This window comes from Sus scrofa, chromosome 8 (assembly GCF_054392235.1).
Source record: "Sus scrofa isolate SSC_HxYL_T2T_F1_AM1 chromosome 8, Sscrofa_HxYL_maternal_Yorkshire_Landrace_v2.0, whole genome shotgun sequence".
NCBI lineage: Eukaryota > Metazoa > Chordata > Mammalia > Artiodactyla > Suidae > Sus > Sus scrofa.
The window spans coordinates 127,060,055-127,087,272 of record NC_139390.1 but is presented as its reverse complement, the minus strand read 5'-3'; the positions used below and the strand labels follow the sequence as shown (position 1 = coordinate 127,087,272).

The following is a 27,218-nucleotide window of genomic DNA, read 5'->3' as shown; positions in this document are numbered from 1 at the left end:
GAAGCAATGGGTTTTCCACAGAAGCAAGGATGGAACCAAAGAAGTGGGTCCAGGGGATTCCCGAACCTGTGCTTATCTCCCCAGTTCCAGGAGGCATCATTCGTGTGGACATACTCAGCAACTGGTAAAATTCCCACCATGGCTTCCCTACCCGTGTGGAGTGAGAGCTATTACGGTAGGAAAAGGACAAGCCTAAGCCACTGGTACTGCCTCTACTTAGGAAGATAGTAAACTTAGAGCAATAGTTCTGGAGAGATTTCAGAGATGAGAGCCACCACCAAGGACTTAGAAGATGCACAACTGGTGACTCTCATCATATCCAAATTCAGCCCACCTATCTGGCCTGTGCAGAAAAGAAATGGATCTTGAAGAATGACAGGGATTATCACAAGTTTAACCAGGTGGTGATGCCAACTGCAGCCACCGTTCCAGATGAGATTCCATTGCCTGAATAAATGAACACATGACCTGATACCTGGTATGCAGCTATTGCTGGGGCTTTTTTCTTTTTCGTGACACCTGTTAGTAAAGCCCACCAGCAGCAGTCGGCTTTATCTGCAAGGCAGCAGTGATACCCTCTCACCGGCCTACTGTAGAGGTGATCCATATGGAAAAAGGCACTACACTGTGTTTACGTACATAACAAATACTGGAAACAGTTCCATAATGAATCACATCTAAATTTTATAAATGCAGAAATATTAAAAAACAGTAATTGGGGAGTTCCTGTCATGGCGCAGTGGTTAACGAATCCGACTAGGAACCATGAGGTCGCGGGTTCGATCCCTGCCCTTGCTCAGTGGGTTAACGATCCGGCATTGCCGTGAGCTATGGTGTAGGTCGCAGACGTGGCTCGGATCCCGCATTGCTGTCGCTCTGGCGTAGGCTGGCAGCTACAGCTCCGATGTGACCCCTAGCCTGGGAACCTCCATATGCCGCAGGAGCGGCCCGAGAAATGGCAAAAAGACAAAACAAACAAAAACAAAAAAACCCCCACAATAACCAGTAATTGGTTATAGTAAGCAGAGGGGAAGAAAAAACCATTAGCTGCTGTTTTCATTTCCATTCAAGAATAGCACCCTGAGAAGAATCCAGTCAATCAGTAATACCTATGCTGCAAAACAACAGGTACAAAGGAAAGTTAGTGATTGTACTGATTTTATTACTTTTACTAAGCCATTTTATCTTCCTCGCACTCAACACAAAGAAAACGACATGAAGAAAAATATGTTCTCATTATTCACAATAAAAAGTCTGCTTCATTCTGCAGGCCTGGCGTATTGTACAACAGGGAGCACTTCACGGCTCAAGTGGATCAAAGTACCAATTTGATTCTGACCCACCCAACAGGATCTCATGTATATTTGGTGACTGGACTAACTCCATGGGAGCTGTGATAGTGAATCATTTCTGTGGTATCCCCAGATCTCACTAAATAAGACCCTACACAAGAAAAGATAACAGTCGATCTGTCCATAAATTCTATCTATAGGCTCTTTCTTTAGTGTAATGTGGAGTCAGGGGCCCTTTCTTGAGTACATGGATACAAGTACTGCTGTGGTCTAAAGATTGCTGGATTGATGTTGTGTCTGTTATAATGAAGGTAGTAAGATATACACTGAAATCTGCCCGATTAAGAAACTTCCACAACTTGTCTCAATTCTTCAAATAATGGAGCAAGTTCCTTTTCTAGGCTGACAATGAGTCCTAAAACAAAGAGTAAGAAAATATGCACATTAGAAAAACGCTTATTAAAATGTAGTTAAGAAGCAAATGAGATAGTTTTCATAACTAAAATAAGCTATTATAATTCTAAATAATCAAAACCCATACTCGTTATGAAGTTTTCCTTTCAGCTATTATTACAGTAAATAAATGTACATATTAGAAGATGTAAAATTATGTGCTACAATTTTACATCTTTATACCTTGTTATTTCAAAATCTGCACTGATTCAGGAATAATACACATGATTTTTATTAAAAGCACACTTTTCTTGAACCAATTTCATTGAACTTTATCAAAAGAAAAATAGATATTTATTACATAAATTCAATAAAGCTAAGGCATAAATGGGTATTTCAAACAAAAAAAACCTTAAAAATGCTTGGTAGGAGTACAAAATGTACACTTCCATGTTTAGAAACAAACTAGTCTAGAAATTAGCATATCTAGCTTCTCAGTATTCTAGACAGCTGTATGTCTTAAATACTGCTTGTTTTATGCTCAAATAAAGATCCTCCTTGGTCTCACAGAGCATTAAAAGCATCTGGGAGCCTGAGGAAATAGGTTCTAAGTACTAAAATATAATTCTGCATGCTATCATTTTTATCAGCTAATGATTTTATAATGTGATAGTGATTTATCAACAATTGAGGTTTAATATACTTAAAATATTAACACTGCTACTATCCTATACAATTTAACAAATGTTTTCATATATAGCATTTTACAGCTTCAAAGTATTTAGAAAGGAAAGAAACCTAATAGATGACCAAATCTAAACCCCTTATTTTACTTAATTTTTTGCTTTTTAGGGCAACACCTGTGGCATAAGGCAGTTCCCAGGGTAGGAGTCAAATTGGAGCTGTAGCTGCAGGCCTACACCACAGCCACAGCAACACCAGATCCGAACTGCATCTGAGAGTTACACCGCAGCTCACGGCAACACAGGATCCTTGACCCAATGAGTGAGGCTGGGGATTGAACCCTCATTCTCTTCGATACTACTTGGGTTTGTAACCCACTGAGCCACAGTGAGAACTCCCTAAACCACTCATTTTAAACATAAGGAATCTAAAGACAGGCTTCAGTGACACAGCTGGAAATAGAACTTCCTCGAACAGCTTGGAAAGAAACAGAAAAAGAATGTATAACAATTCTAAATAGTCAAATCTGAAGGAGACAGACCTTAAAAAAATTCCACTTTAGCTCAAAGAGAGTCAAAAATTGTAATTCAACTGAATACTGCCATTATTTTACACATACGTAGCCAGTGAAGGCTGCTGGGTATGAAATCTTACTGTTTTAGAAAACACAGCTTCCCAGTGTTTGTCCTCAGATTCTTCCATCCTCAAGAACACAAATATATTCATGCTATTCACACTCTTTAAATTCTCAAATTCATGTTGCCCACTATTGTTCAAGATTTTAAAAATCCTGCTAGATGGATCCATATGGAATTTAACTCATCCTTGATCATCTGTATGTGTTTGGTTATCTTCCCTACCCTCCTTTTGTATTCTTAAACTGCTGTAACATGAGCAAGATACAACATTTGAGAACTGAAAATAACATTTCATTTTCCTTTCTATCTTAAACGATCACTTACCTATACACCATCTCATTTGAACTAAAAACTCCGTAAGATAGAGAAAGCACATATTAGCTCTATTACACAGATATGGAGAACAATTCAGAGAAGTTACATTTCCAGAGATTAAGGAATAGCTGGTAGGGCAGGGCATGAATTCAGGTTTTTCTACTCTAAATCTGCTATTCCTATATTAGCCTGCTCAGATAATGGTATCATAAAGAATTAAAAGCATATTAAAGGTAATTAAAACACACCTGTATTGGCATTGCTGCTGGCTATGAAACTCACCACCAAAGGTAAACGATTGAATTGAACCACCTAAAAAGAGAATAAGATCTACATGTGGTACATAGTGAAAAGGTAGTAAAATTTATATGAAATATCTTAGTCTTTCCAAAAAAACTTTGAAGGTCAATGTGTAAGAAAGATACTAGCTTAATATCATGGTATTATTATACCAGGAAACATGAAAGAGCTAAAAATAACTATTTGCATAAAACAGGCTTACCAATTCTTAGAGACATTAGTACCATTAGCCTGGAAAGTTTTTAAGGCGAGGCTGTGTCATCTTAATCTTTTTATCTTCTAAAGCCCTGCAGAGTGTCAGTTACTTAATAAGGGCTCTGTATATACTTGATTATTACATAGCTAAAGGCAATATTTCTCACTCATTCTAGTGGCTAGAATTTCATGATTCTTTTTGCCTCCTCTATACCACTGTAATTTAAATGAATTTTGAATTAACTATCCTTTTAGAAAACTTAGCTTCCACCAAACCCTCACAGGCCAAATTAAATATCAGGTGGGCTGGTTTTTTGCCTAACAGACATTAAAATACATAACTTTTAAAATTAAAAAATGTCACTTATGTATCATCAGTAGTACATGACTTATACCCCAGGAAATGTTTCCCTAAAGCAGAAGCTATTAATTTAGTCTAGAGAAGAAATGCCAGCTGGGGATTAAGAGATTTACAGCAACTAATTTTCTCACAACTAATTACCTCACTTATTTTTTATATACATATATCAAACCAAATGAAGGAATTACGAGCAATAACAAATTTCAATAATTTATCTTCTGACTCAAGGGAAATTCTGTATCTGTCACAACAACAACTTAAAAAGAGTGTCAGCTGAGAATCAGTTGTTAGGCTAAGGGCACCATCTACTGGAGGTAACAGTGACCTGACTACCCTTTTTAAGATAACATATACTTTGACTACTGAATCTCTTAATCTAATTTTCCGAATTAATTCCTGATGTAAAATGTGAAAAAAAAATTACCACAGTTTAACATAACCAATTTGAAGGCTAAAATTTAAAAATTCCATCCCCTTCAAAACTAAAATTTAGAATTATGAAACAAGATATTTTATACAGAAGGCATAACAATAATAGTTGAGATCAGCAAACCATTTGATAATTATGAACCTACCTGGTAGGTATTATAGTAACAGATGATACTTTTATTTTTTGAAAGTCCAAGTTTGCTCCCTTGATCTGTTGCAAGGGCAAAAGTAGATAGAAAACCAGGTCTCAAAGCATGCTCTGGAGCATTATCATTGGCCACTGGAAATACAAATGAGCTACGTAAAAATCATGCAGTAGATATGGTAGGGAAAAGATTTATAGCACTTTTTAAAAAATATAAATCTGTAAAAAACTGAGCACAAGGGTTATGCTCACAATATCAAAAATCTTATTACTAAGTGGGTCTCATTAATTTACATGGGAGAAACCACTCAACCAGAGGATGAAGATCATTACCTAAGAGAAGAAATGCTGCTTCTCATGATTTTATTTTCAAAAGAATATTAAGATATTTCTATTTTCTTAATATCTAGCTTAAGGAGTTCCCGTTGTGGCGCAGTAGTTAATGAATCCAACTAGGAACCATGAGGTTGCAGGTTCAATCCCTGGCCTTGCTCAGTGGGTTAAGGATCCAGCATTGCTGTGAGCTGTGATGCAGGTTGCAGACACGGCTTGGAACTGGCATTTCTGTGGCTCTGGCATAGGCTGGCAGCTGCAGTTTTGATTAGACCCCTAGCCTGGGAACCTTCATATGCCATGGGTGCGGCCCTAGAAAAGACAAAAAGACAAAAAATAAATCTAACTTAAAATACAAATTATGATTATCATTGCAATTAATAAATTTTCTAGTCAACTGAGAGCAAAGCTAGAATAATGAAAAAAGCTTCAAAAACTTTGCTCTTATAAAACCCACAGAAGTATCACTTGCAGATAATAATTCTACAGCTGACCATCTGTTTTAAGTTTCTTTCACTCACTAAAAGGTCTAAGTGGAATTAATTGTACCAATAAGTGCACAGCTTAAGGCTTTAACACAGAGATCCTCAGAACAGTGGAGCCAGAAAATCTGATTTTGTTCAAAGTTCTCCTTTTAGAACTGAGAGAAGGTAAGAGACTTGCCCATGGCCGCCTATGTTCTATGGTGGACTAGAAAGCACATGGACCACACAGCCGATGATGGGTTCTAGGATTATCTGGTCATGGACTCACATGCAACTTTGGACTGACAGTGTACTCTTTGCACTTGACTGTTTTCATTTATAAAATAAAAGAACTCAATTAGGTGATTTCTAAACTTTCCTTCACCTCTAAATTCGGAAATTCTCTGACATATATAACCCCAGGTCGAAAATAAATTATAAACAAAATATGCAAAACATTAATCTTTCTGTGATATTTATACTTTAAAAGTTAAAATTCAGGCTTTTTTTTTTTTTTTAGGTTAACGAGCTCTTCTTTAGGCAAAAATCCTTAGTTTACTAAAGTAACTATGAAGTTAAAAGTTTTAAAAAATCTTATTTTCAATAAGAAAACAGAAAATCAAGAAAGAGTAAACAAAACCATAAATTTACGTTGATTCAAACGTACAAATATTTACCCTAAAACTGCTAGCAAATACTGATAAAGATACATATATTGCGTGGAGTCTGTGTGTATAAGATATCCCGCTGCATATATGCCCACTCTCATCACTTAGATTACTAATAGTTTACATTATACCAAAAAAGTCGTTAATGGGAAACTGGGCCCATGATAACTCTGGATGCCATGGATATGTAAGTTATTTAAGATTCCAGTACAGCCTTCAACACACAAAAGCAAACATTTCCTTCAACTACGACCATCTTCTGAATGTATGGAAATGGGTTTTTACGCTTGCCTTTTACACTATTCATATATAAATACATTTTTGCTCAGAAGCAAACATGAGGCCGGCAGGGAACTGCTCTGTTTTACCTTTAATGACGGGGACGCCATCTCTATCTGACACAACAATAGCATGGAGCCCTTCAACACTAGAAAGAAAACAAAGTTAAAATATTATAAAACATTTTCTCAAAATATGCATCACAAAGTCATAATAGCAATTTTTGAATATATTTCTGAAAAACCTTGGGGATTTAATTATTGATAAAAGCTCCTATAGTATGTTTGCCAAAACTTTCCACCATAACAAGCAAAAAGAGACAACATCTGCTACCTTCACAATCTAAAAGGAGAGCGGCTATCATTTAAATCACCTCATACAAGAGTTCCCGTCATGGCTCAGCGGTTAAGCAAGCTGATTAGTATCTATGAGGACATGGGTTCAATCCCTGGCCTCACTCAGTGGGTTAAGGATCTGGCGCTGCCATGAGCGGTGGTGTAGGTCACAGACAAGGCTCGGATTCTGTGTTGCTGTGGCTGTGGTGTAGGCCAGCTGCTGCAGCTGATTCAACCCCTAGCTTGGGAACCTCCATATACTTCGGGTGAGGCCCTGGAAAAAAAAAAAAAAAGACAAAAACAACAAAAATATCACCTCATACAAACATATGTAAAACAACAACTGTGGAAAGTGCTATTAAGAGCTATGTGGAGACCTGAGAGCCTATAAAAGGCGTGTTGATTTAGACAAGTGGTCAAGGAAGGCTTCCCTGAGGAGGTAGTAGCTAAGCTGAGGTCCTACAGCACTAAGAAAAGAGGGGCAGAAAGATAGCTATAGGCTGAGGGGACAGGGCAGAAAGAATGGAGCTTCTATGGCAATCCTGTCAGCCATGCCTACACAAGAGGTTAGCAAAATGGTCAAGACGACAGCTCTGAAGAGAGACCTGGGTTCCAGTCCAGGCTCTGGTGTCTACTATTTATGCTACCTTGGGTTAGCTGCAAAACCTCTCTAAGCCTCGGTTAACAATCGGAAAATGGGGATAACTGTACTTATTTAGCTATTGTGAAATTTAATAAAATAATGCATGTAAAGTTAAAGGCTACTTGTTACATACCTAATATTCAAAAATACTATTAACAGCAAAGCTGTCACCTGTGTACACAACATAATTTGACTGCAATTTAAATACTAAATTATTAGCGAGAATCCCTAGAGTACAAAAACATTAAAAATGATAATGGGGAAACATTCTCAAACTTTCATAATTTAGACAGCACCTATAGCCCTTTAACTATACACAAAACCTACAGCCTTGTAACTACAGGCATACCTCATTGTATTGTGCTTTACTCGGCTTTTTACAACCCTGCATGGAGCAAGTCTACGGCACCATTTTTCCAACCCCATTTGGTCACTTCGTGCCTCTATATCACATTTTAGTAAGTCTCACAATATTTGAAACTTTTTCATTCTTACATTTGCTGAAATAGTCTGTGACAGCGATCTTGGATGTTACTACTGGAATTATTTTGGGTGCCACGAACCATGCCTACCCAAGATGATGAACTTAATAAATGCTGGGTGAACTTAAAAATGCTCAATCAACTGGCAGTTCCCCCATCTCTCTCCTTTTCGGGTCTATTCTGAGACACAAGATTGAAGTGAGGCCAATTAGCAGCGCTATAATGGCCTCTAAGTGTCCATGTGAACGGAAGAGTCAAACGTTTCTCGTTTTAAATCAAAAGCTAGAAATGATTAAACTTGGTGAGAAAGGCATGTCAAAAGCTGAAGGAGGCCAAAAGTTAGGCCTCTTGCATCAAACAGCCAAGCTGTGAAAGCAAAGGAGAAGTCCTTGTGGGAAATGGAAAGTGCTACTCCAGTGAATACATGAATGATGAGAAAGCAAAACAGCCTTATTGCTGATACGGAGAAAGTGTTAGTGATCTACTTAGGGGAGAGCCACAACATTCCCTTAAGCCAAAGCCTAATTCAGAGCAAGCCCTACCTCTCTTCAATTCTACGCAGGCTGAAAGAGGTGACAAAGCTGTAGAAGGAAAGTCTTGAAGCCAGCAGCAGAGGTTCATTCATAAGGATGAAGGAAAGAAACTGCCTCTATAATAAAAGTGCAAGGTAAAGCAGCAAGTGCTAATGGAGAGGCTGCAGCAAGCTGTCCAGAAAATCTAACACAATTAATGAAGGCGACTGCACTAAACAACAGATTTTCAATGGAGATGGAACAGCCTTTTATGGGAAGAAGGTGCCATCCAGGGCTCTCATAGCTAGAGAGAAGTCAATGTCTGGCTTCACAACTTCAAAGGACAGGCTGACTCTCTTGCTAGGGGCTAATAAAGCTGGTGACTCTCAGTTGAAGCCCATGCTCATTTACCACTCCCAAACTCCTAGGGCCCTTAAGAATGATGCTAAACCTAATCAGCCTGTGCTCTATCAATGCAACAACAAAGCCTGGATGACAACACATCTGTTTAAAACATGGGCTGCTGACCATGTTAAGCCCACTGTCGAGACCTACTGCTCAGGAGAAAAAAAAAAAAAAAAGCTACCTTTCAAAATAGGATTACTTATTGACAATGCACCTGGTCACCCAAGAGCTCTGATGGAGATGTACAGGGAGACTTATGTTGTTCTCATGCCTGCTAACACAACATCCATTCTGCAACTCATGAATCAAGAAGTACTTTTGACTTTCAAGTCTTATTATTTAAGAAATATATTTCATAAAGCTATGGCTGCCATAGACAGTGAGTGATTCCTTTGACGGATCTAAGCAAAGTAAATTGAAAACCTTTTGGAAAGGAGTCACCATTTTAGATGTAATTAATAACATTCAAGATTTATGGAAAGAGGTTGAAAAATCAATATTCATAGGAATTTGAAAGAAGTTGATTCCAACTCTCATGAATGAGTTGAGGGATTCAAGACTTCAATGGAGGAAGTGGTTCAGACATGGTGAAACAGCAACAGAACTAGAATTAGAAGTGTGCCCTAGAGATTTGACGGAATGCTGCAATCTCATGATACAACTTTAATGGAAGAGAAGTTGCTTCTTATAGATGAGCAAAAGAAGGTGGTTTCTTGAGATGATATGGAATTTACTCCTGGTGAAGATTCTGTAAAGACTGTTAAAATGACAACGAAGGATTTGAATATTACAAAAAACATTGAGGCAAGACCCTCCAACAGCAAAAACATGCCTCACTGAAGGCCTGGATGAGGTTACCATTTTTTAGAAACAACTTAAGGTATGTACATTGTGTTCTTAGACATTATGTTATTGTACACTTAATAGACTACAGTATGTTGTAAACCTAACTTTTATATGCACTGGGAAACCAAAAAAGAATTTGTGTGACTCACTTAATTGCCATATTGTGAGTGGCCTGGAACCAAACCCACAGTATCTCTGAGGTATGCCTATGTCTTGTAATAGCTGTAGAATGCAACTCAGAAATATGCTCAATGTTCTTACTATAACCTAGAATTATCCACTCCTTATTGCATTAACCTTAATATTTTAACTTATAAGTGAGGGATATTAACATTAAAGTACAGAAACTGAAATTAAATTTTTAAGATATCCCATTGTTGCAAATTTTTAAAGTCAGAGAAGTATGATTAAAATTAAAGTAGTAAATGTTACAAACAGAACCATTTATCTCCTTCACATTTATAAGAATGATGAAAACAACTGTGTATAAATATTTACCGGTATTATTTTTTATCATTCAGTCTTGAAACTATGGACTGAAACATACTGTATAAAACTGATAAACACAAATTTATTCTTCAAAGTTAAAAACTAGGTCATATGAGGCAGTTCCCATCGTGGCTCTGTGGTTAACAAGTCCGACTAGGAACCATGAGGTTGTGGGTTCGATCCCTGGCCTTGCTCAGTGGGTTAACGACCCGGCGTTGCCATGAGCTGTGGTGTAGGTCGCAGACTCGGCTCAGATCCCACGTTGCTGTGGCTCTGGTGTAGGCTGACAGCTGTAGCTCCGATTAGATCCCTAGCCTGGGAACCTCCATGTGCCGCAGGAGCGGCCCTAGAAAAGGCAAAAAGACAAAAAACAAACAAACAAAAAAAAAAAACAAAAAAAAAACACCTAGGTCATACGAAAACATATCCTTCAGGTATTTGTACATATGTAAATAACTCTGTGCGGTTACAGGTGCATAAAATATCTCTGAAGGTAACAATGAGTGCCTCTGAGATAGGAATTGTGAGGCTGGAGGAAAAGGATAGGAAGCTTCTCACCCTATGTCCTTCAGTTCCCTTTTGAATTCTGAATTTTATAAATGTATTATCTACTCAAAAAATAAGCCTACTGAAAAACATGTAAAGAGTACTATAAATGTTTAGAAATATTTCTATCACTTTAGGTAACTCCTTTTTTCTTATTTTTCAAGGCAATTAATTTAAAGGCCAATTAATGCACCAAAAGAGGAGGAAGCAATCAAAGAACATTCTTTTTAATAGATTTCAAATCCACGGAGGTAAAAGTGCAACAAAGTAGAAAAATGACTCATATACTTAAAGGACCCATTTAAAGAAATCAGGTCACAAACATAAAAGGTGTTTCCAATTCCATACACAGTGAACAAAGAAAAACATGAATACATTTTACTAATAATTGAAAATAACTATGATGTATTAATAGGTACACTAAACTCATAGAAGAAATAAGTTAAATTTCATTAAGTATCCTGCAGAAATCTAAACCTTAAGCTTACTAAAACAAACATTTTTATTCCAAAAAAGCAAATGTTACATTAGTAATCAAAGACACCATACGTAGCTTTATTCATATAAAGATGAAATATTTGGTTATAACACAAGAAATTGTGATTATTAAAGCTTGGGACTGCTTTGGGTCACAACTGGATTTTAAAATACAAATCCAAGAATTATATTTAACAGATAACGCAAAATGAACAAAAACATGTTCCATTCACATGCAGCTCTCTGACTTAGCTACTGAAAGTCACTGCAGTAACAATTAAAAGCATGGACCCGTAGGATAGGGGTAGGAGATTAAGAGGTACAAACCATTACGTATAAAATAAGCTGTAAGGATATATTGCACAACACAAAAAATATAACCAATAGTCTACAATAACTATAAATAGAATATAACCTTTAAAAATTGTGAATCACTGTATTGTATACCTGTCACTTATATACTACTGCACATCAACTATAGTTCAATTTGAAAAAAAAATTGAAAAAAAAAAAAAAAAAAAAAAAGCCTGGATCCGCAGCTCTGCAGTCAGGCTGCCTGTGTCCAAATCCCTTAACCTACATCTAGCAACAAATCAAAGTTAATATTTTAGAACTTTTCTTTAAAAGTGTTCAGAATATTATTATCTATTCATTCCTTGGTCCTTGGTTACAATACGCCCGCTTTCAAGAAATAATCATGAAAATGAATTACACTGACCTCAGTCATTATAGGAAAAAAGACCCATGGTGCTAATCCCTTTCCCTCCATTATGGAAAGATTTTTCATTATGTTTTTACAAACATCCTTTTTACATATATCGACTATGCTTCTGTTCCCATATTTTGTCGCCAGCGTGGGGATACCAGGCCAATTTTACCATTGTTTCAGTACGCTAAGCCTTCAATAAAGTAAATACAGATAAGAGCAGAGAAAGTTCCTGTTTTGTATGCTTCCAATATGGACACATTCTAGTTACCATAATTTAGCTGAATAATACCACTCCTTCCAGCAGCTGGGGTCAAGTGTCAGCGTGGTACATTAACCGAAGAAGTACATGAAATACAAGCTTTAGCTTTGCTAACTCCATAGTTCACAAATCACTAAGTAGATAACTCTATAAATAATAGATGTACACTATGATCAGCAACCAGTCACAGCCTTTCTTTCAAAGTGTGTTGGTGATTGTTCACATCTGTTATTCAGTTTATGCAGAAATAGCAAAGCATGTAATTTTGTTACCCTGCCTTCTAGTGATAAAGCATGTGACCAAAAAACTTTAAAAAGAGAGAGATGACTGAAATAGGGCGTGGCCAATAAAGATGAAATACAGCAAAGAAATGAAAAGTGGTAATACTGGAAGTGAAATCTGAATAGAAAGTAAACAGAGTTATAGAAGAAAGAGGTGGCTGATGAATGCTGACACTTGGCTGCTGTGCACCAGATGTGCAGCCAGAACAATTTAGGGAAGGCAAACACACTGACATAAGTAAGAAGAGTGGTTGACAGGAAAAGGATAAAGTAGTCCCAGAGGAAGTGACACTGCCAAGAAGCTGCACATTAAAGGAACTCTCAGAGATACTTTATATCATTAAAAGTGCAAAGAACAAAATGTTGGAAGCTAATTCAAACTTAGAAAGGAACATGCCTATTTGCCAGGCACAGAAAAGATGCCTGTTCCTTTTCTTAAGGATATACCTGAAGAGATAGGAAAAGAAGTGGACAAGCATTCTTCAAACTACTTTTGATAGGTTTTTTACAAAGAACTAAACACTCTAATGCTCAATGTTTCTAATTTTAAATTATAGTATATTGAACAAATATTAGTTTTAGCCTTGTTTCTAGTCACCTAAATATAACCAACAGTAAGAGAAGTTTTAATGTGTTGGTAACATTTTTTAAAGGTCACAAAACAAATGTAATCTTTTCCACTGATTATTGAAACTGCTTTGGACAGTTTCAGCTTCCCTGGACATGTTTATGGCCCTTCACTACTGCGCACAACTTGGACTGTTGGTGCTGCTGATCGTTAGGCCAAGAACAGCATCCGCAGCTTGTCTTTATATTTGCCAGTAACCAGAAGGAAGACAGTAAAAACGATTCTAAGTATTGCTTTAACATAAAGTCAATGGTAAACACTTCAATAGTGTTTTCTTCCAAAAGAGAATAAAATTTTAATTTTGACCGCTCTGTAATCACAGTAAAGGCACAAGCCTAGAGGCGAGCCACACAAACCAATTTAGGCAAAAATCCAAACGAGGTTTTTTCCCTCCCCACCTAAACTGACATCTAAAACATTTTTAATATCAAACAAATGTGGAGAAATAACCAATAAGAAATGAAGAAAGGATCTCTATATATTCTGCTATATTAATTCAAAGGTTACTGAATTTTTCTGGAATGTGAAAATGGATTTCCCAAGTTATACTCCTGTCTTTCATGTTTTTAACTCTAAGGTGTCATTTTACATTAAACTAAATGTGAATTTTAATTCAACTAAAGTAAACAAAGTCCTTTGAATCAGTAAAATATTTAAAAGGAAGTTGCTGTCCTCCACACACAAGAGCTTAATTTATAAAACAGTGCATCAAATGGACTGCGTGGAGGCAGAAGAAAACCTTGTGATTTTCCCAAGTATGAGCTGCTAAGTCTAGCACTTCTGGGTTATTTAGGCTCAGCAACTATGTCTTAAAAGCAATACTAAAAATAAAAGCAAGTTCTTAGGTTTTTTTTCCCTTTAAAATTACTTTAACTACTTCAAAGTATAATCCAGTAAACTGCTATGAAAGAAATCTGGGTTCTGGCCCTCTGGCATTCACTAGTTGTTTAATAACCTCAGACAAATCATGTAACTTCTCTAGGGCTCATGTTGTTTATCTGCAAACTCAAAGGATATCACTTGTGCTACCCAAGATAATGTGAGGTATCTGGAAGTGCTAAACAACAGCAAAACACACAAATATTAGTCTAAGATAAAATTACATATACCACTACATAAAATTAACATATTTCAAGCAGAATTTATTTAATAACAAATTAATAATTTCTTACCTTGGCAATTTTTTATACAGGAATCGTTTTAGGTCCTGAAAGAGAATATAAAAAATCATATGATAATATGTCTTGTACTGGTTCTCTAGATACTGTCCTAGCCACATCTCAGGTATCTTGAGTATTCATTCATAACCATTCTTGCTTGTGTTTTTGCCTTTCTCTTTCTGCTTTTGATGCTTTAACTAACTGTGACTTGCAGTAAGTTAACTTTTTCCTTTAAGCTTCAGTTCCATTATTTGTTGAGTAGGTGTAATGATAGAACCTCCATCATAAAACTGCTGTTTAAAGTTTTTTTGGAAGATGCATAGGAAGTGATTAGCATATCCAGACGTAGAAACACAAATATGTATTAGCTATAATATTAGATCATAGTTTTTATACTACTGCACATCCTGTTGCTACTGTTGTGTTCACTTGAGAAGAGGTTATGAACATCCTTCCATGCCCACAGACTCCCTAACATCAATTTAATGATCCTGGGAGATGATTAGAAGCTGACTAGCTTCTTTGCAACTCATTTGCAAATGACAATGTACGTCAAATGTTTAGCATGGAACATAATCATAATTACAGAAAAAGCAGAATGCTTTATTTTGGTCTTTACACTCTCTCATCCAGGGAATTTCACTGACAATCCAGGCATCAATTATGAACTCTACATAGCAAATCAGACATCTGTTGTTACGACTCTCTAATTTCTACTATTCTCTAAACCTGAATGTTCATTTTCTTTCATGTTATTGACCCCAGCTTATCTTTGCTCTCATCTTGAACACATCGTCATAAACTTAACTCATCATTTTTCATTCAAAAACCAGATTTTCCAAATCTCTTCTTGCTTCCACGAATAGGACTACCAATCCCTGCTACATATTCAGCTTTGAAACACAAAGTAATATTTAACCCTAAACTTACATGTGTCATTTAAAAAATTTCATCTACAAAGTCAAATGTTTTTAAGCTGATCTCCTTCTCTCCTTTTCAAATGACACTACAATTTAGGTTCATTTTGTTATTTATGACTTTCACTAGCCTTCCAATTGATATGATAATCTCTCATTTCTGTCCCATACATGTCTACACAATGCCAATAATCATATATTCTCCTTCTCTAAATCCACAACTGCAGCGATTCTCCACCTTGACTATGGAAAACACTTGGTGAGCATATTAAAAACTTTGATGCCTGGGTTGGAGGTAGCTCCCCACATGATTCCCCATGCAGCCAAGATCAAGAGCCAATGTTTGAATGGCTCTTCACTGTTCACCAAATTACGTACAAATTCTATAGACATTTGAAGCTCTCTACAATAGTCTACAACTAATTTTACAGTCCTGCTTCCTATCACTTCCTCATACATAGCCTCAGCTCAGGTTGAACTGGATTATTCACAGCTCCTCCACATACATCCTACCTCTTCCCAGCTCTCTGATATTGCTTATGCTATTCATTCTACTAGTAATACTTACTCTTTCACTCTTACTTTAAAGAAAAACTGCTACTGGAGTTCCCACTGTGCCCACAGTGAGTTTAAGAATCTGATTGCAGGAGTTCCCATCCTGGCGCAGTGGAAACGAATCCGACTAGGAACCACGAGGTTGCAGGTTTGATCCCTGGCCTAGCTCAGTGGGTTAAGGATCTGGCATCACTGTGGCTGTGGCGTTGGCCAGTGGCTACAGCTCCAATTAGACTCCTAGCCTGGGAATCTCCACATGCCGTGGGTGCTGCCCTAAAAAAAAAAAAAAAAAAAAAAAGAATCTGACCACAGTGGCTTGGGTCCTACCCCAACCCCCACTCCAACACAGGTAGCAGCATAGGTCCCAATTGCAGCTTGGATTCAGTTCCTGCCTGGAACTTCCATATGCCAAGGGTGCAGCCATTAAAACAACAGCAACCACAACAACAAAACAAACAAAAAAGCCTGCTACACATCATTTAGGGCTAATCTCAACCACCAAATACTCTAAACAGGCTTTCCTGATAAAGACAAACTGATGTAATCCCTCTCTCCTTTGAATTTTCACAAATTAATGTATGCACATCTATGATTACTTGCCTATTAAAAAAAAAACTTTAAAAACGCTTGAGGAGACTAATTATACCTTAGTCTTTTATTTTTCCTACAGGTCTTATTACAGCCATCTGTTCAAGTCTTTTCTCAAAAGACTTTTAGTGATTTGATTATGCCTAGAGAATAAGGCCTCAAGAATGTAATGGAAGACAACCAAAAACGGAGTGATAAAGGCACACAAAGTTGCTAAATGTTCAAACACATAATCTTGCAACCCAAAAAGAAACAGCAGATTCATATTAATGTCGAATAACCATTTAGCCTAATGGTTATGAGTAAGGACTCTGGAGTTAGTCTGCCTGTGCTGGTATCTTGACTCCACAACTTATCAACTGTGTAACTTGAGGGAAGTTACCTGCTCTTTCTGTGCCTCAGCATCCTCATTGATAACACAGGGATAACAATAACAGTGGCTACCTCATAAAAACTGTTCTAAGAATTAAATGAGTTCAATGTTCCAAAGAATATTTAGCATGTATATAAGAAAAACAAACAAACAAAAAACACAGTACGTAAAATGTAAACAAACACAAACATTAGTAGTATTAATTCCCAGCTGTTTCTACTAACTAGTACAATGAAGTTCCCTAAATTTATTATTCTGGCTATATGGTTGTGCTAAAGAGGTATTAGTTATAAAGCTCAGATTGCTACAATGAACCCAGAGAGACACAACCACTTACTGACAAAAGACTCATAGCAAACCACCGTTTAGAAATGGAAACGGTAAACATGCAGAGTCTGTCTTAGGCTCCCAGAACTTGGGTTGGGGAAAAAATAAAACTTTCTCAGTCTCAGGCACCTTAGCGTCTTTCACCCTCATTCCAAGCAGAAACTCAGGACTCCGCAAGTTATTCATATTATTCTCACACTCCAGATCCTGGAGAAAATTGGAGGGGAGCGCTAAAAAGAAATAAATTTGAACGTGGGACGTGCCCAGTAGCCTCATCCGTTTCCCTACTCTTTACTTCCTCTTGCGTGGGGGTATTAACTCACATCCGCCATGATGAACCCCTTTCTCCCGGAGGATCAATCGCCAAGCCTGGAAGAGAAACTCCTGGTGACTCTCCCCACAAGACTTCCTCGCCCTTCCCACCCCAACCCTAATAAGCGCAGTCAGTTCTTCTCAGGGTCGGAAAAGGCTCCGCGGCTCTAGGGCTCGGCCTCCCAGGCCCAAGGGAGTCGAAGTTCCTAGATGCCCAGACGGATAACCGAAATGCCTGACCTCAGCCCACTCCATCCTCTACCCCAAAGATCCGGGCCCAAAGGGGAGACAGAAAGGGCGTCCTCTCTTTCACCTCACTGCACGCACCACCTGCGGGCCCAAAGCTGACTCCGGGCAAAGTGGCTCCAGTTACCTGGGTTTCTGGGCTGCTTGATACTCTGAGCTGTCACTTCAGGGACTGCCTGAGACAGGTTCTTCTAAGAGCCGCGGTCACATGATTTGCGACCTCCTCTGAGGTTCCAGGAAGCACTTCCCACGTCGCCGACGCAGGGATTCGCGAGACTTCCGGGGAGGTGCTTCGGCGAGGGAGCGCGCAGTCGCGCCTTTGCGCCCCGCCCCACCCACGGCGGCTACTTCCTGCTCCTGCGCCTGCGCTGCAGGTGGATCGCGACGTCTACGACCTGTCCGAGCTGTCAGGACCCCGTGGGACGTTTTTGTTGGGCAGGGGTGCATACTTTTAATTAGGTGGTTTTTGTTTTTTTTTCTTTAGGGTCCATTATCCTAAAGCCTCTTCTTGTAGATGAAGAAATTTGAAGGGGTGGTCTTAACATACCGTCAGCAATAGATTGCCCGTGATGAGAAGTCCCAGGTCCACAGGCTTCTGATCCCAGTTTCTTAGTCTCTTTTGGCTTTTCCGCTGGTGCTGCCCACGTGCTGTGACTCCAAGCCTTGTCTAGATTGAATCGACGATCCATGATTTTTCTGGAGATCTGTTATTTTTGTACCTCAAGCCTCGACATATGCAGACATTGAACAGCCTTTTTCACTGGCAACTTAGAAGGCTGTGCCTTTAAGGACTGCTTATATTGTTTTTGTTTGTTTAGTGCCTTGCTTGTTTGCACATTTAACAAAAATCTACAGTGGGTGGTAGAAAAATGAGGTCTGTGGGAACTTGCCTTTGACTGTATTTCAACTCCAGCCCCTAAAAGTGCAAAAGGAATTAACTATTGCTCAGCACATAAGTTGGATACTTATTTCCTAGTTATCCCTAGGAGGATGAAGTGGCAAACTAAAAAGCTCCCAGATGTTACAACTGACCTCCAGTCATTTCAAATAAACTTGACAGTTCCATAGCAACATGTCATCAAAGATCACTTTATTTTCCTTCATTTCTCAGGACACTGCACTTATTTTAGCTCCTCACCCACTTTAGTCTCCTCTTAAAGGAAGACACTTAAAACTTGTCTTCAGTTCCTCTGCTGTTTTTCTCTTTCCAGTGTTCTGAGAATATGAACCCTAAATCTGCACCTTTCATCTGAGTTGTAAGTTCACATTTTTAGCTGCTTGTTGGATGCTGGATATTTCTACATAAAGTCTATCACTTCTAACTCAAAAGCTCCTAAAAACTCCAGTAAATCTGTTTCCTGATCTATGTCTGTGTTCCATGATTCTATCAGTCAGGTATCATGTTTGCTCTCTCCTTCCTCATGTTGTTTTCTTAACAATGATTTTTACACCCATTATTTTTTCAAGCCTTCATTTAAATCATTATTCTATTCAGCAAAACCGTATCAACAGTCACTTAAAGGCCAACTAAACCTTCCTAAAATAATGTTATTGCTGATCAAAAAAAATCTGTTTTTTCATTAATAGTCAAATTTTTGCGAAGTTTTAAATCACTGCCTCCGTTTATCCCAAATCCAATCAATCAAATAATTCTCTTGATTCTACTTGTGACTGTATCTTAAAGTCACTATCTGCAGTACTGCTCTGGTGCAAGCCAAGATCCTCTCTACTTTGACAATAACTTCCTATCCTCATACATTCACTTTGGCCCGCCAGTCTTTTATGCATGGCAACTAAAATGTTTATTTTAAAAGCGCAAACCTCATCATGTTAACTCCTTCACTAAAAATCTCAATTTTTTTCTATTGACTTAGGGTAAAATACAATTACCACCATAATCGTTTATATATGGTCTCATATATATGGCCCTAATCTTAATTCTCTAATTTAGCCTGGCTTCCTGTGCCATAATCATACAAATTTTCTCTTCTGTAAAGTCTCTATGACTTTCTATCAACTTAGCACACTCTGCCTGGAATATTTATCTAGCATTCACCTCCTTCCTAGCTACCTCATCTTTCAGGTTTCGGCTTTAGCTCATTTTTTCAGAGAAACATTTCCTGATTCTCCCAGAGTAGATTAAGTCTTCTAGATATATGCTTTTGTTTGTACTTTGTAATTTTTTTGTAGCATTCATCAAAATTATAGTTATTTACTTAACATTTATTTCCTTTGCTAGATGCAAACTTCATAAGGATTTGTCTTTTTCAGTGATTAACTCCCATATTACTGCTTGGGTTATAGCAAGCATTCGTACATTTGTTGAATGGTTGCATGAATGAAAGGAAGGAAATATTAAGAATATAAAACAGGGAGTTCCCGTTGTGGTGCAGCAGAACAAATCTGATTAGGAATCATGAGGTTATGGGTTTGATCCCTGGCCTCGCTCAGTGGGTTGAGGATCTGGCATTGCCATGAGCTGTGGTGGAAGTTGCAGATGAGGCTTGGATCCTGTGTTGCTGTGGCTGTGGTGTAGGCTGGCAGCTGTAGCTCTGATTCGACCCCTAGTCTGGGAGCCTCCATATGCTGTGGGTTCAGCTCTAAAAAGCAAAAAAAAAAAAAAAAAAAAAAAAAAAAAGGAATATAAAACATGATAAAAACAAATCCTTTACAGTGAGAACAGACCTTCTTTTTATTCATATATTGAGATAAACTGCAGAGACGGAAAGACAAAAAAAAATCATCATAAACCATTCAGTAAAACATTCATTAAAAATCAAATGCATTTTCTTTAACAGAGTTCTCACACAGAAAATTTTATATAAGTCTGATATAACATTAAATATATTACAAATCAGACATTTCATTTTAAATCTAATTGTATAATCTTGAATGCACTATAGACAAATAAAGATCTCCTTTATCAGGTTCACTTCATTTAACTTATACAAGGCTTCCATTAAAATTCCATCACACCTTGAAAATTACCTGCAGCTTTTAAAAACACATGATCTAAACTTTAAATGGGAAAGTCTTATGTAGCAATCCAAAAATTGAAAAAAACAAAAAACAAAAAAGGAGCATTTCTTAATACAAATAAATTACAAAAATATCATTTATTGTGAGTTTCTTTCTTCTCATTGATATAGGCATCCATCCATATAGAAGCCAAAACAATTCACTTAAAAAACTGATGCTTAAGATAACTCCAATGTCACTAAAACATCTCTATTTTAGTGGTGCTCTTCAATGGCAGAGCAGAATATCAGATGAGAATGTCCCAACTCCTGTGCTGAAATGAATGAAACACATTCACAGTCATGCTCGATGTCATCTGCTATGCAGTTACCAGACAGCGTGGCAACCAGTAATTCCAATTTTTAATAATAATTTACTAAACTCAGACATTTCAAGAAACACTTCTTACCCCCTACAAATTTCCAGACTGCTAGATATAGAAAGGTACAATTATACTTGAAGTATGGGCCTTATGATAATAATCTTGTTTTAAAATATGTAAGAGATGAACAGAAAAAATTCACACCAATGAAATTCTGTGGACTGATTTTCCAAGTTAGAAATAAGAAAATCCACTGCTAATGGAAGCCCTGCTCTGTGCAAACATAGTGTGGTATATATTAAACAATCACACATTTGAGGTATTAGCTGGAAAATATATATATATATATATGTATATATATATACACACCTATACATAGACACATCCACAAAATATTCACAAATCTATTGGCCCCCAAACCAGCAGATAATAAAATTAAAGGAAAAGGAATCACGTACCAACAGGAAAGTTACACACAAGGAATATACAAAAAACGTGGTTACATAATCCTTAATATAAGGAATATGTTCTGAATTAATGTTTTGAGGGAAAATGTTTCCATTTATATGACACTGTCATTTAATAGTAATAAAACCAAAAAGGAAGCCTGAATTCTAGGACTGTGTTGCCTGCCAGATTATTAAAGGGATTATTAAAGAATTCTTGAAGATCTTCATTCTATCCACTTTCTCTTTGAACTTAAAAATTAGAATTAAAAAACTTTGGAAGTGATAGAGATTTTCATGGATTTTAACTAGGCAGTAGTCCAATACGGCCAAGAGACAAGGTTTTTCAGCTATTTAGTACAGATTAAAATTACGATATAATGTTCATTTTCAGAAGTCTTTCTGTTCAGTTAAAAGACTATGAATGCCCTTTTAGTTAATTCACTCAGTGTGAAGACAGGCAGTAGTAGTATGAGTGGGACTGAATCCAAGCTTCAAATGGGGAAGCTAAAAAATGCACAAATTCTCTGTTTAAACCATTTGGTCCTTTCTTAACTAAAAAGATGGCTCGTTTGGTCCTCAGGCCAACATCAAGAAATAGTTCACTGCCTTAACACAGGTGGGAGATCTACTTTTTTTAATGTTTAAGACTTCATTATTAAATAACATTACTATGTCACATTTGTTAAATAACAGCTGCATTAAAAATATTACAGATTAACAAGGGGAAATCAAGAAATTAACTATTTCTTTCAGTAACCATTTTACATACTAGTATAACTTAGGATTTAACAGGAATAACACTTAAGCTTAAAAGTGCAAGTAAAGCAAAGGGCTGGAATTCTACCTTCGTGTTCCAAATAACACCTGAGCTAACATAAAAGCAGAATGGCTTGAACTTTTCTCTACCAAATCTTTGCAAATCATAAATAAGAATGTAATGATTATGAAACAAATGTTTAAGCATTCGAATGCAGTCTGTTCCCAAAACATATTGTTTTCATTTATTATCGTTAATTATTTCTCATTGCTGAGAATTGAATTCTCAGATTAGATCAAAATAGATTCCAAGATTTACAAATGACTAGCACCTGTTTGGAAACAAGGACTCAAAGGAGGAGGAGAAAAGGTACTATTTACTTTCCCCTAACTCCTCACAAGGACAATGATGTTAGTGTGTGTGTGTTTAAAAAGGGATAAAAATGTAAAGCATTAATAAATATTACTGTTGCCAAGCTTCTAAAACACCAGTTATAAAAGCCAGTAAAGCAGTACTCAGAGATTAAGGGCGGTCAGGCAATGATTAAAATGAACAGTACAAATCATCAAATGAAATTGCAAAACCCAGGAAACTAAAAACAAGACGGCAAAACGGTGGAACTTTTGTTAGAAGAGGAGCAAATGTGAAAGTCTTACATTTCAACGTATTTGCCATTTTTTTACTTTGTAGAATTCACCCTAAATTCTAAGACCCTTGGACAGGCCTTTACACCACGATGAAGGTGACGTTAAGAACCTACTCTTTACTTGCACACCTTACATGTGGCTAATCTGTCAGGCACTCGATTAGTCATTTCCCACAGTTCTTCGAAAATTTTATTTTATCAAATATATTTTATGAAACATAATGTAATGCAACTGAAATATAATACTGTTCAAAAGCCATGTATGACTCCATAATATATAAATAACTTCACTTGGTAACTTCATCTATCCCCTTAAAAACGGGATTAAGGGAAAAAGAATCAGTCAACATGAGTTCAATTCACAGAAGCGTCAATTATAGTAGTATAAATTTCCCATTAAAACTGGAAAAAAAGGGGTATAATTTTTTCACTTAAATTTGTATAAGTTTCCTGATGCATATAAACCTTCAAAGTTAATTAGAATGCTATGACCTTATTTTTCAGAAACTCATTCTATAGGCTGAAGAAAATATTTTAAATGATATTTTCTTTCTAGCATACTATTTTTTTTTATGGTTGCATTTCTAAAAGAAAGTTGGTTAAGCTGTCTAGTTTTCATAGGACAGCATGTTGTTTAGTTAAACTACTAATTCAATCAGGTGTTTCTATTGATTTATCTAGAAAAGGGGGTGCAAGAGAACATTTTAAAAAGAATGGTCATTTGGGAAATTCTATTCAATGGATGCTATATAAATTAACTACATTCAGAAAAAAATCTTTAAATAACACTGCCACTCTAAAACACACACAAAAACTCCCAAAGACGTGTTCATGTTCTGTTAAATGAGTATGAAAGCAAAACCATTAAAATATTACAACTGTTAAACAGAGAAGACTAGAAATCAAATAGTTTCATACCCAATATACAGGCACCAAAAACTTCAATTTCCAGCTGATTTTTCTAATTTATATTATGGATTTAATTATAAGGAGCTTATTCCTACAGGATTAATTGAATTATTCAATGGTGAATAGATTTTAGCTCAAATTTTTATAAGGATAACTTGCTACAAATCACTATTCTACCTGCTGCTATAGTTCTGCTTACTGTTGCATATGGCCAAACAGATCATGCTCTGATCAAGTAAGTGTGCTGTAATCTAGTTATATGTTTAAGAGTTGGCAATCAGGTTAAAAGGCACAAAAGCGTCATTTCAGTATTAATTTTTCTTCTTACTTAGACAATAATAAGAATCTATTTACTTTTGGATCCTGCTTAAGTGATCACTAAAAAGAAACTGCAAATTTCCATGGGGGAAAAAAACAGGTCCTTTTCTTCGTAAGTTTTAGCAGCCTTCAAAAACATATATATATAAACATTTGGGGGTCTTTTAGTTATTGGGATTGCAAATGATATAACTATAATTTACTGCTGAAGACCCTTTTTGGTTAGTATTTATATAGCCATTTCCTCATACTTTCTTTAAAATCTATCAGTATAGCATTTCAGAGTTCCCGTTGTGGCGCAGTGGTTAACGAATCCGACTAGGAACCATGAGGTTGCAGGTTCGGTCCCTGGCCTTGCTCAGTGGGTTAAGGATCCCGCGTTGCCATGAGCTGTGGTGTAGGTCGCAGATGCGGCTCGGATCCTGCGTTGCTGTGGCTCTGGCGTAGGCGGGCGTCTAACAGCTCCGATTCACCCCCTAGCCTGGGAACCTCCGTATGCCGCGGGAGTGGCCCAAGAAAATGGCAAAAAGACAAAAAATAAATAAAAAATATCAGTATAGCATTTCATTTCTATGCATGGCTTAGCAATTCATAAAACTAAATAAACAGCAAACTGATACTTTACACCAGTTCATTTGTCTCAATATATATTTTGGAATATAATGGCAATATTAAAAATATCAATTCCCTCTAGCTGATAATGCTACAAGACTTTACACAAAGTTAAACAGCTTTTGCTATTTTCTTTCTTTTTGATAAAGTTTCATTGTAAACTCCACACATTAGACATCTGACAAAGAAAATGTAATTCTGTCATAGAACATTTATTCCATCAATTTAAACTTGAGTGTTTCATGGAGCTAAACACCAAAAGAATTTAAATAAAAAAGCAATAACCTGAATATATACAAAATGATCATTCCATAAGTATTTACAAATATGACAAGGGAAAAAAAATGGAGAATCGAAAACCAGAAACTGCTACAGGTGTGATAATCCTTTCTCAAGACATTTTTAGTTAGGAATCATATAAGCTTTTAAAGTGAAAATAACTGCAGAAGCATAACTAAAATATGAATTTTAGTTTTCAGTTTCTTATTATTTAAAGGAGCCAGTAGGTCATAAACAGTCCAAGATTTCAGGGACCAACTATTCAGTTTAGTTTTCAACATCAAATCTTTTTCTTTAGCTCTCATGATGAAACTAAACTTACTTACAGGAAAAATAAAGAGTATTCTAAAAGGTATAAATAAAATTCCAGTTCATCCTCCTTTATAAATACTGGTCAGCCGCTCCAGTTCTTTACAGTTGTCCATGCTCAAGGCATCTGCCTTCCTTCGGAGTCGTTCATCACGGTACACTTTTGCTGCGTACTGCATATCTGTTTCTGTTAAGACACAAAGATATTTTGCTAAGTAAATAATAACTTAGATCATCTAGCTGTTTAAACTCAGATGATGTTTCACAGAAGCCCTTCAATATATTTCTATTATCTGACTTTTTTAAAAAACAAAGAAATCCAAGTACCAGACCTAAAAGCCATCTGGAATCCTACCATGTACAACAAACAGAGAGCTCCTCTAGAAGAGAAAATAAGGATAGTATCCTATCAACCCTTTCCCTCCTCCATCCTGTCCCCAGAGGAGTAGTTAAAAACTACTGCTCTAGAAGCATCATCTAGACCTCTTATCCCAAAGATGTCATATTCTATTCAATACTACCAGTGGTTGTTTTGCTGTGACTGTCTATTAAGGTTCTAGATTTAATTAGTTATGCCAAGATGTGAGTGGAAAAATGTGAATTCTTGTTCTGAGTTTGCTTGAATTAAAAACATACTTAATAAACTTATTAAAAGAACACGAAAGGAAAAAACCTTGCTATACAATCATAATATTGGTATTCAGCAAATAATCTTTCTATGGCGTCCTCCAATATGTGGACAGCATTTGTTAAGAAAAATAAATGGACTAGAAATCAAACATTCTTGAGGGAACTTTTCCTTGCTATTTTCCTGTTAGTCTCAGCCATTTCACTATTTCTTAACACTTCTAAAGGGTGGGAGCACTTAGATAAGATGTAACCAAAAACAGTGGCCAAATGAGAAGATCTTAGTCAGGACCACATTCAAAATACACTCACAGAGAAGAGCGTATTCTTCAGAATTCACTTTTTTTTTTAAATTTTTTTTTGTCTTTTTACCATTTCTTGGGCCACTCCCACAGCATATGGAGGTGTCCAGGCTAGGGGTTGAATCAGAGCTGCAGCCGCCGGCCTATGCCAGAGCCACAGCAACTCGGGATCTGAGCCTCGTCTGCAACCTTCATCACAGCTCACAGCAACGCCGGATCCTTAACCCACTGAGCAAGGCCAGGGATCGAACCCGCAACCTCATGGTTCCTAGTCGGACTCGTTAACCACTGCGCCATGATGGGAACTCCCAGAATTCACTTTTTAAAAAGATCTTCAGAAATGATCAATCAGGCCAGGATTTAACAAGTGAATCAAAATCACTCTACTCCTTTTATTTACAAAGGAGACACTTGTAAAATCCATTTGCAGATGATTCTTCCCAAAAGCTGCTGTTGTGGTGGTGGTTTTTATTATTTTGTAGAACTTCTGAAGAATAAGTTGCAAACATCATGGCCTTTCATTCCTAATTACTTCAGCATATTTCTCCTAAGAACAAGGGCATTCTCTTACATAACCGTAATATGAATTTCAAATTCAGAAATTTAACAATGACATAATACCATTATCTAAGATGTCCATATTTAAATTTCACCAATTGTCCCAATGACAATTACAGCAATTTCCTCCCTGTCCAGGATCACACAGCGTATTTAGTTGTCAAGTCTCTGCGGTCTTTTAATTAAGAGTTTTATCTTGTTTCATCGATACTTCTGAACATAGGCAAGTTGTTTTGTAGATTATGACTTATTAAATCAGATTTATCTACAATTTCTGATAGTAACTTTAAAAGACACGCAGAAATGTGTACAATACTGCTGTAGACAATGTGGTATAATGGACAGAAGGTGGACTGAAGAGTTTATGAAACCTATTGATATTTATCTTGCCAGATTGTTACAAGATTAAACTCAATTATGCCAAGAAAAACCCCTTAGTTCATGCTAGGGATGGAGTAAAAAATAACAATAATTATAATAAATAATAATATAGACACTTTTGGATGCAAGGCATTATGCCAGGTGT

The 27,218-nt window shown here is 36.7% G+C and overlaps 2 protein-coding genes across 4 annotated transcripts in view; both read right to left on the bottom strand.

The window, feature by feature from the left end:
* Positions 1-1,141: 1,141 nt before the first annotated feature.
* On the bottom strand, positions 1,142-17,803 carry LAMTOR3 (late endosomal/lysosomal adaptor, MAPK and MTOR activator 3). Of its 2 annotated transcripts, XM_003129301.5 has the most exons (7): positions 17,714-17,803; positions 17,352-17,397; positions 14,281-14,315; positions 6,586-6,644; positions 4,754-4,887; positions 3,571-3,634; positions 1,142-1,707 (listed from the first exon to the last, which is right to left on the bottom strand). In XM_003129301.5, exons 2-7 carry the CDS (start codon positions 17,358-17,360, stop codon positions 1,634-1,636), a joined length of 375 nt encoding a protein of 124 aa, XP_003129349.1. In that variant the 5' UTR covers positions 17,361-17,397; positions 17,714-17,803; the 3' UTR covers positions 1,142-1,633. The 2 variants fall into 2 exon arrangements, with proteins under 2 accessions (XP_003129349.1, XP_084829456.1); XM_084973330.1 differs by lacking the exon at positions 3,571-3,634.
* Positions 17,804-20,253: 2,450 nt separating this feature from the next.
* The window catches only part of DNAJB14 (DnaJ heat shock protein family (Hsp40) member B14), a 55,807-nt gene continuing 48,842 nt past the window's right edge, over positions 20,254-27,218 (bottom strand). Inside the window, exons 8-9 of one of the 2 annotated variants that reach the window (XM_084973321.1) lie at positions 25,223-25,392; positions 20,254-20,878 (exon numbers count right to left, since the gene is read on the bottom strand). In XM_084973321.1, the coding sequence (XP_084829447.1) occupies positions 25,268-25,392 (125 nt within the window). In that variant the 3' untranslated portion in view covers positions 20,254-20,878; positions 25,223-25,267. Of the gene's footprint in view, positions 25,393-27,218 lie in introns of both variants that reach the window. The other variant, XM_021101721.2, reaches the window with a different exon arrangement.

Excerpts from the sequence above, each read along its gene's own strand:
- LAMTOR3 (XM_003129301.5), bottom strand. Across the intron at positions 6,645-14,280 it reads CTGTATAAAAAATTGCCAAG|TGTTGAAGGGCTCCATGCTA; the intron begins GTAAGAAATTAT and ends TTTTCTTTCTAG. Across the intron at positions 4,888-6,585 it reads TGGCGTCCCCGTCATTAAAG|TGGCCAATGATAATGCTCCA; the intron begins GTAAAACAGAGC and ends TTGTATTTCCAG.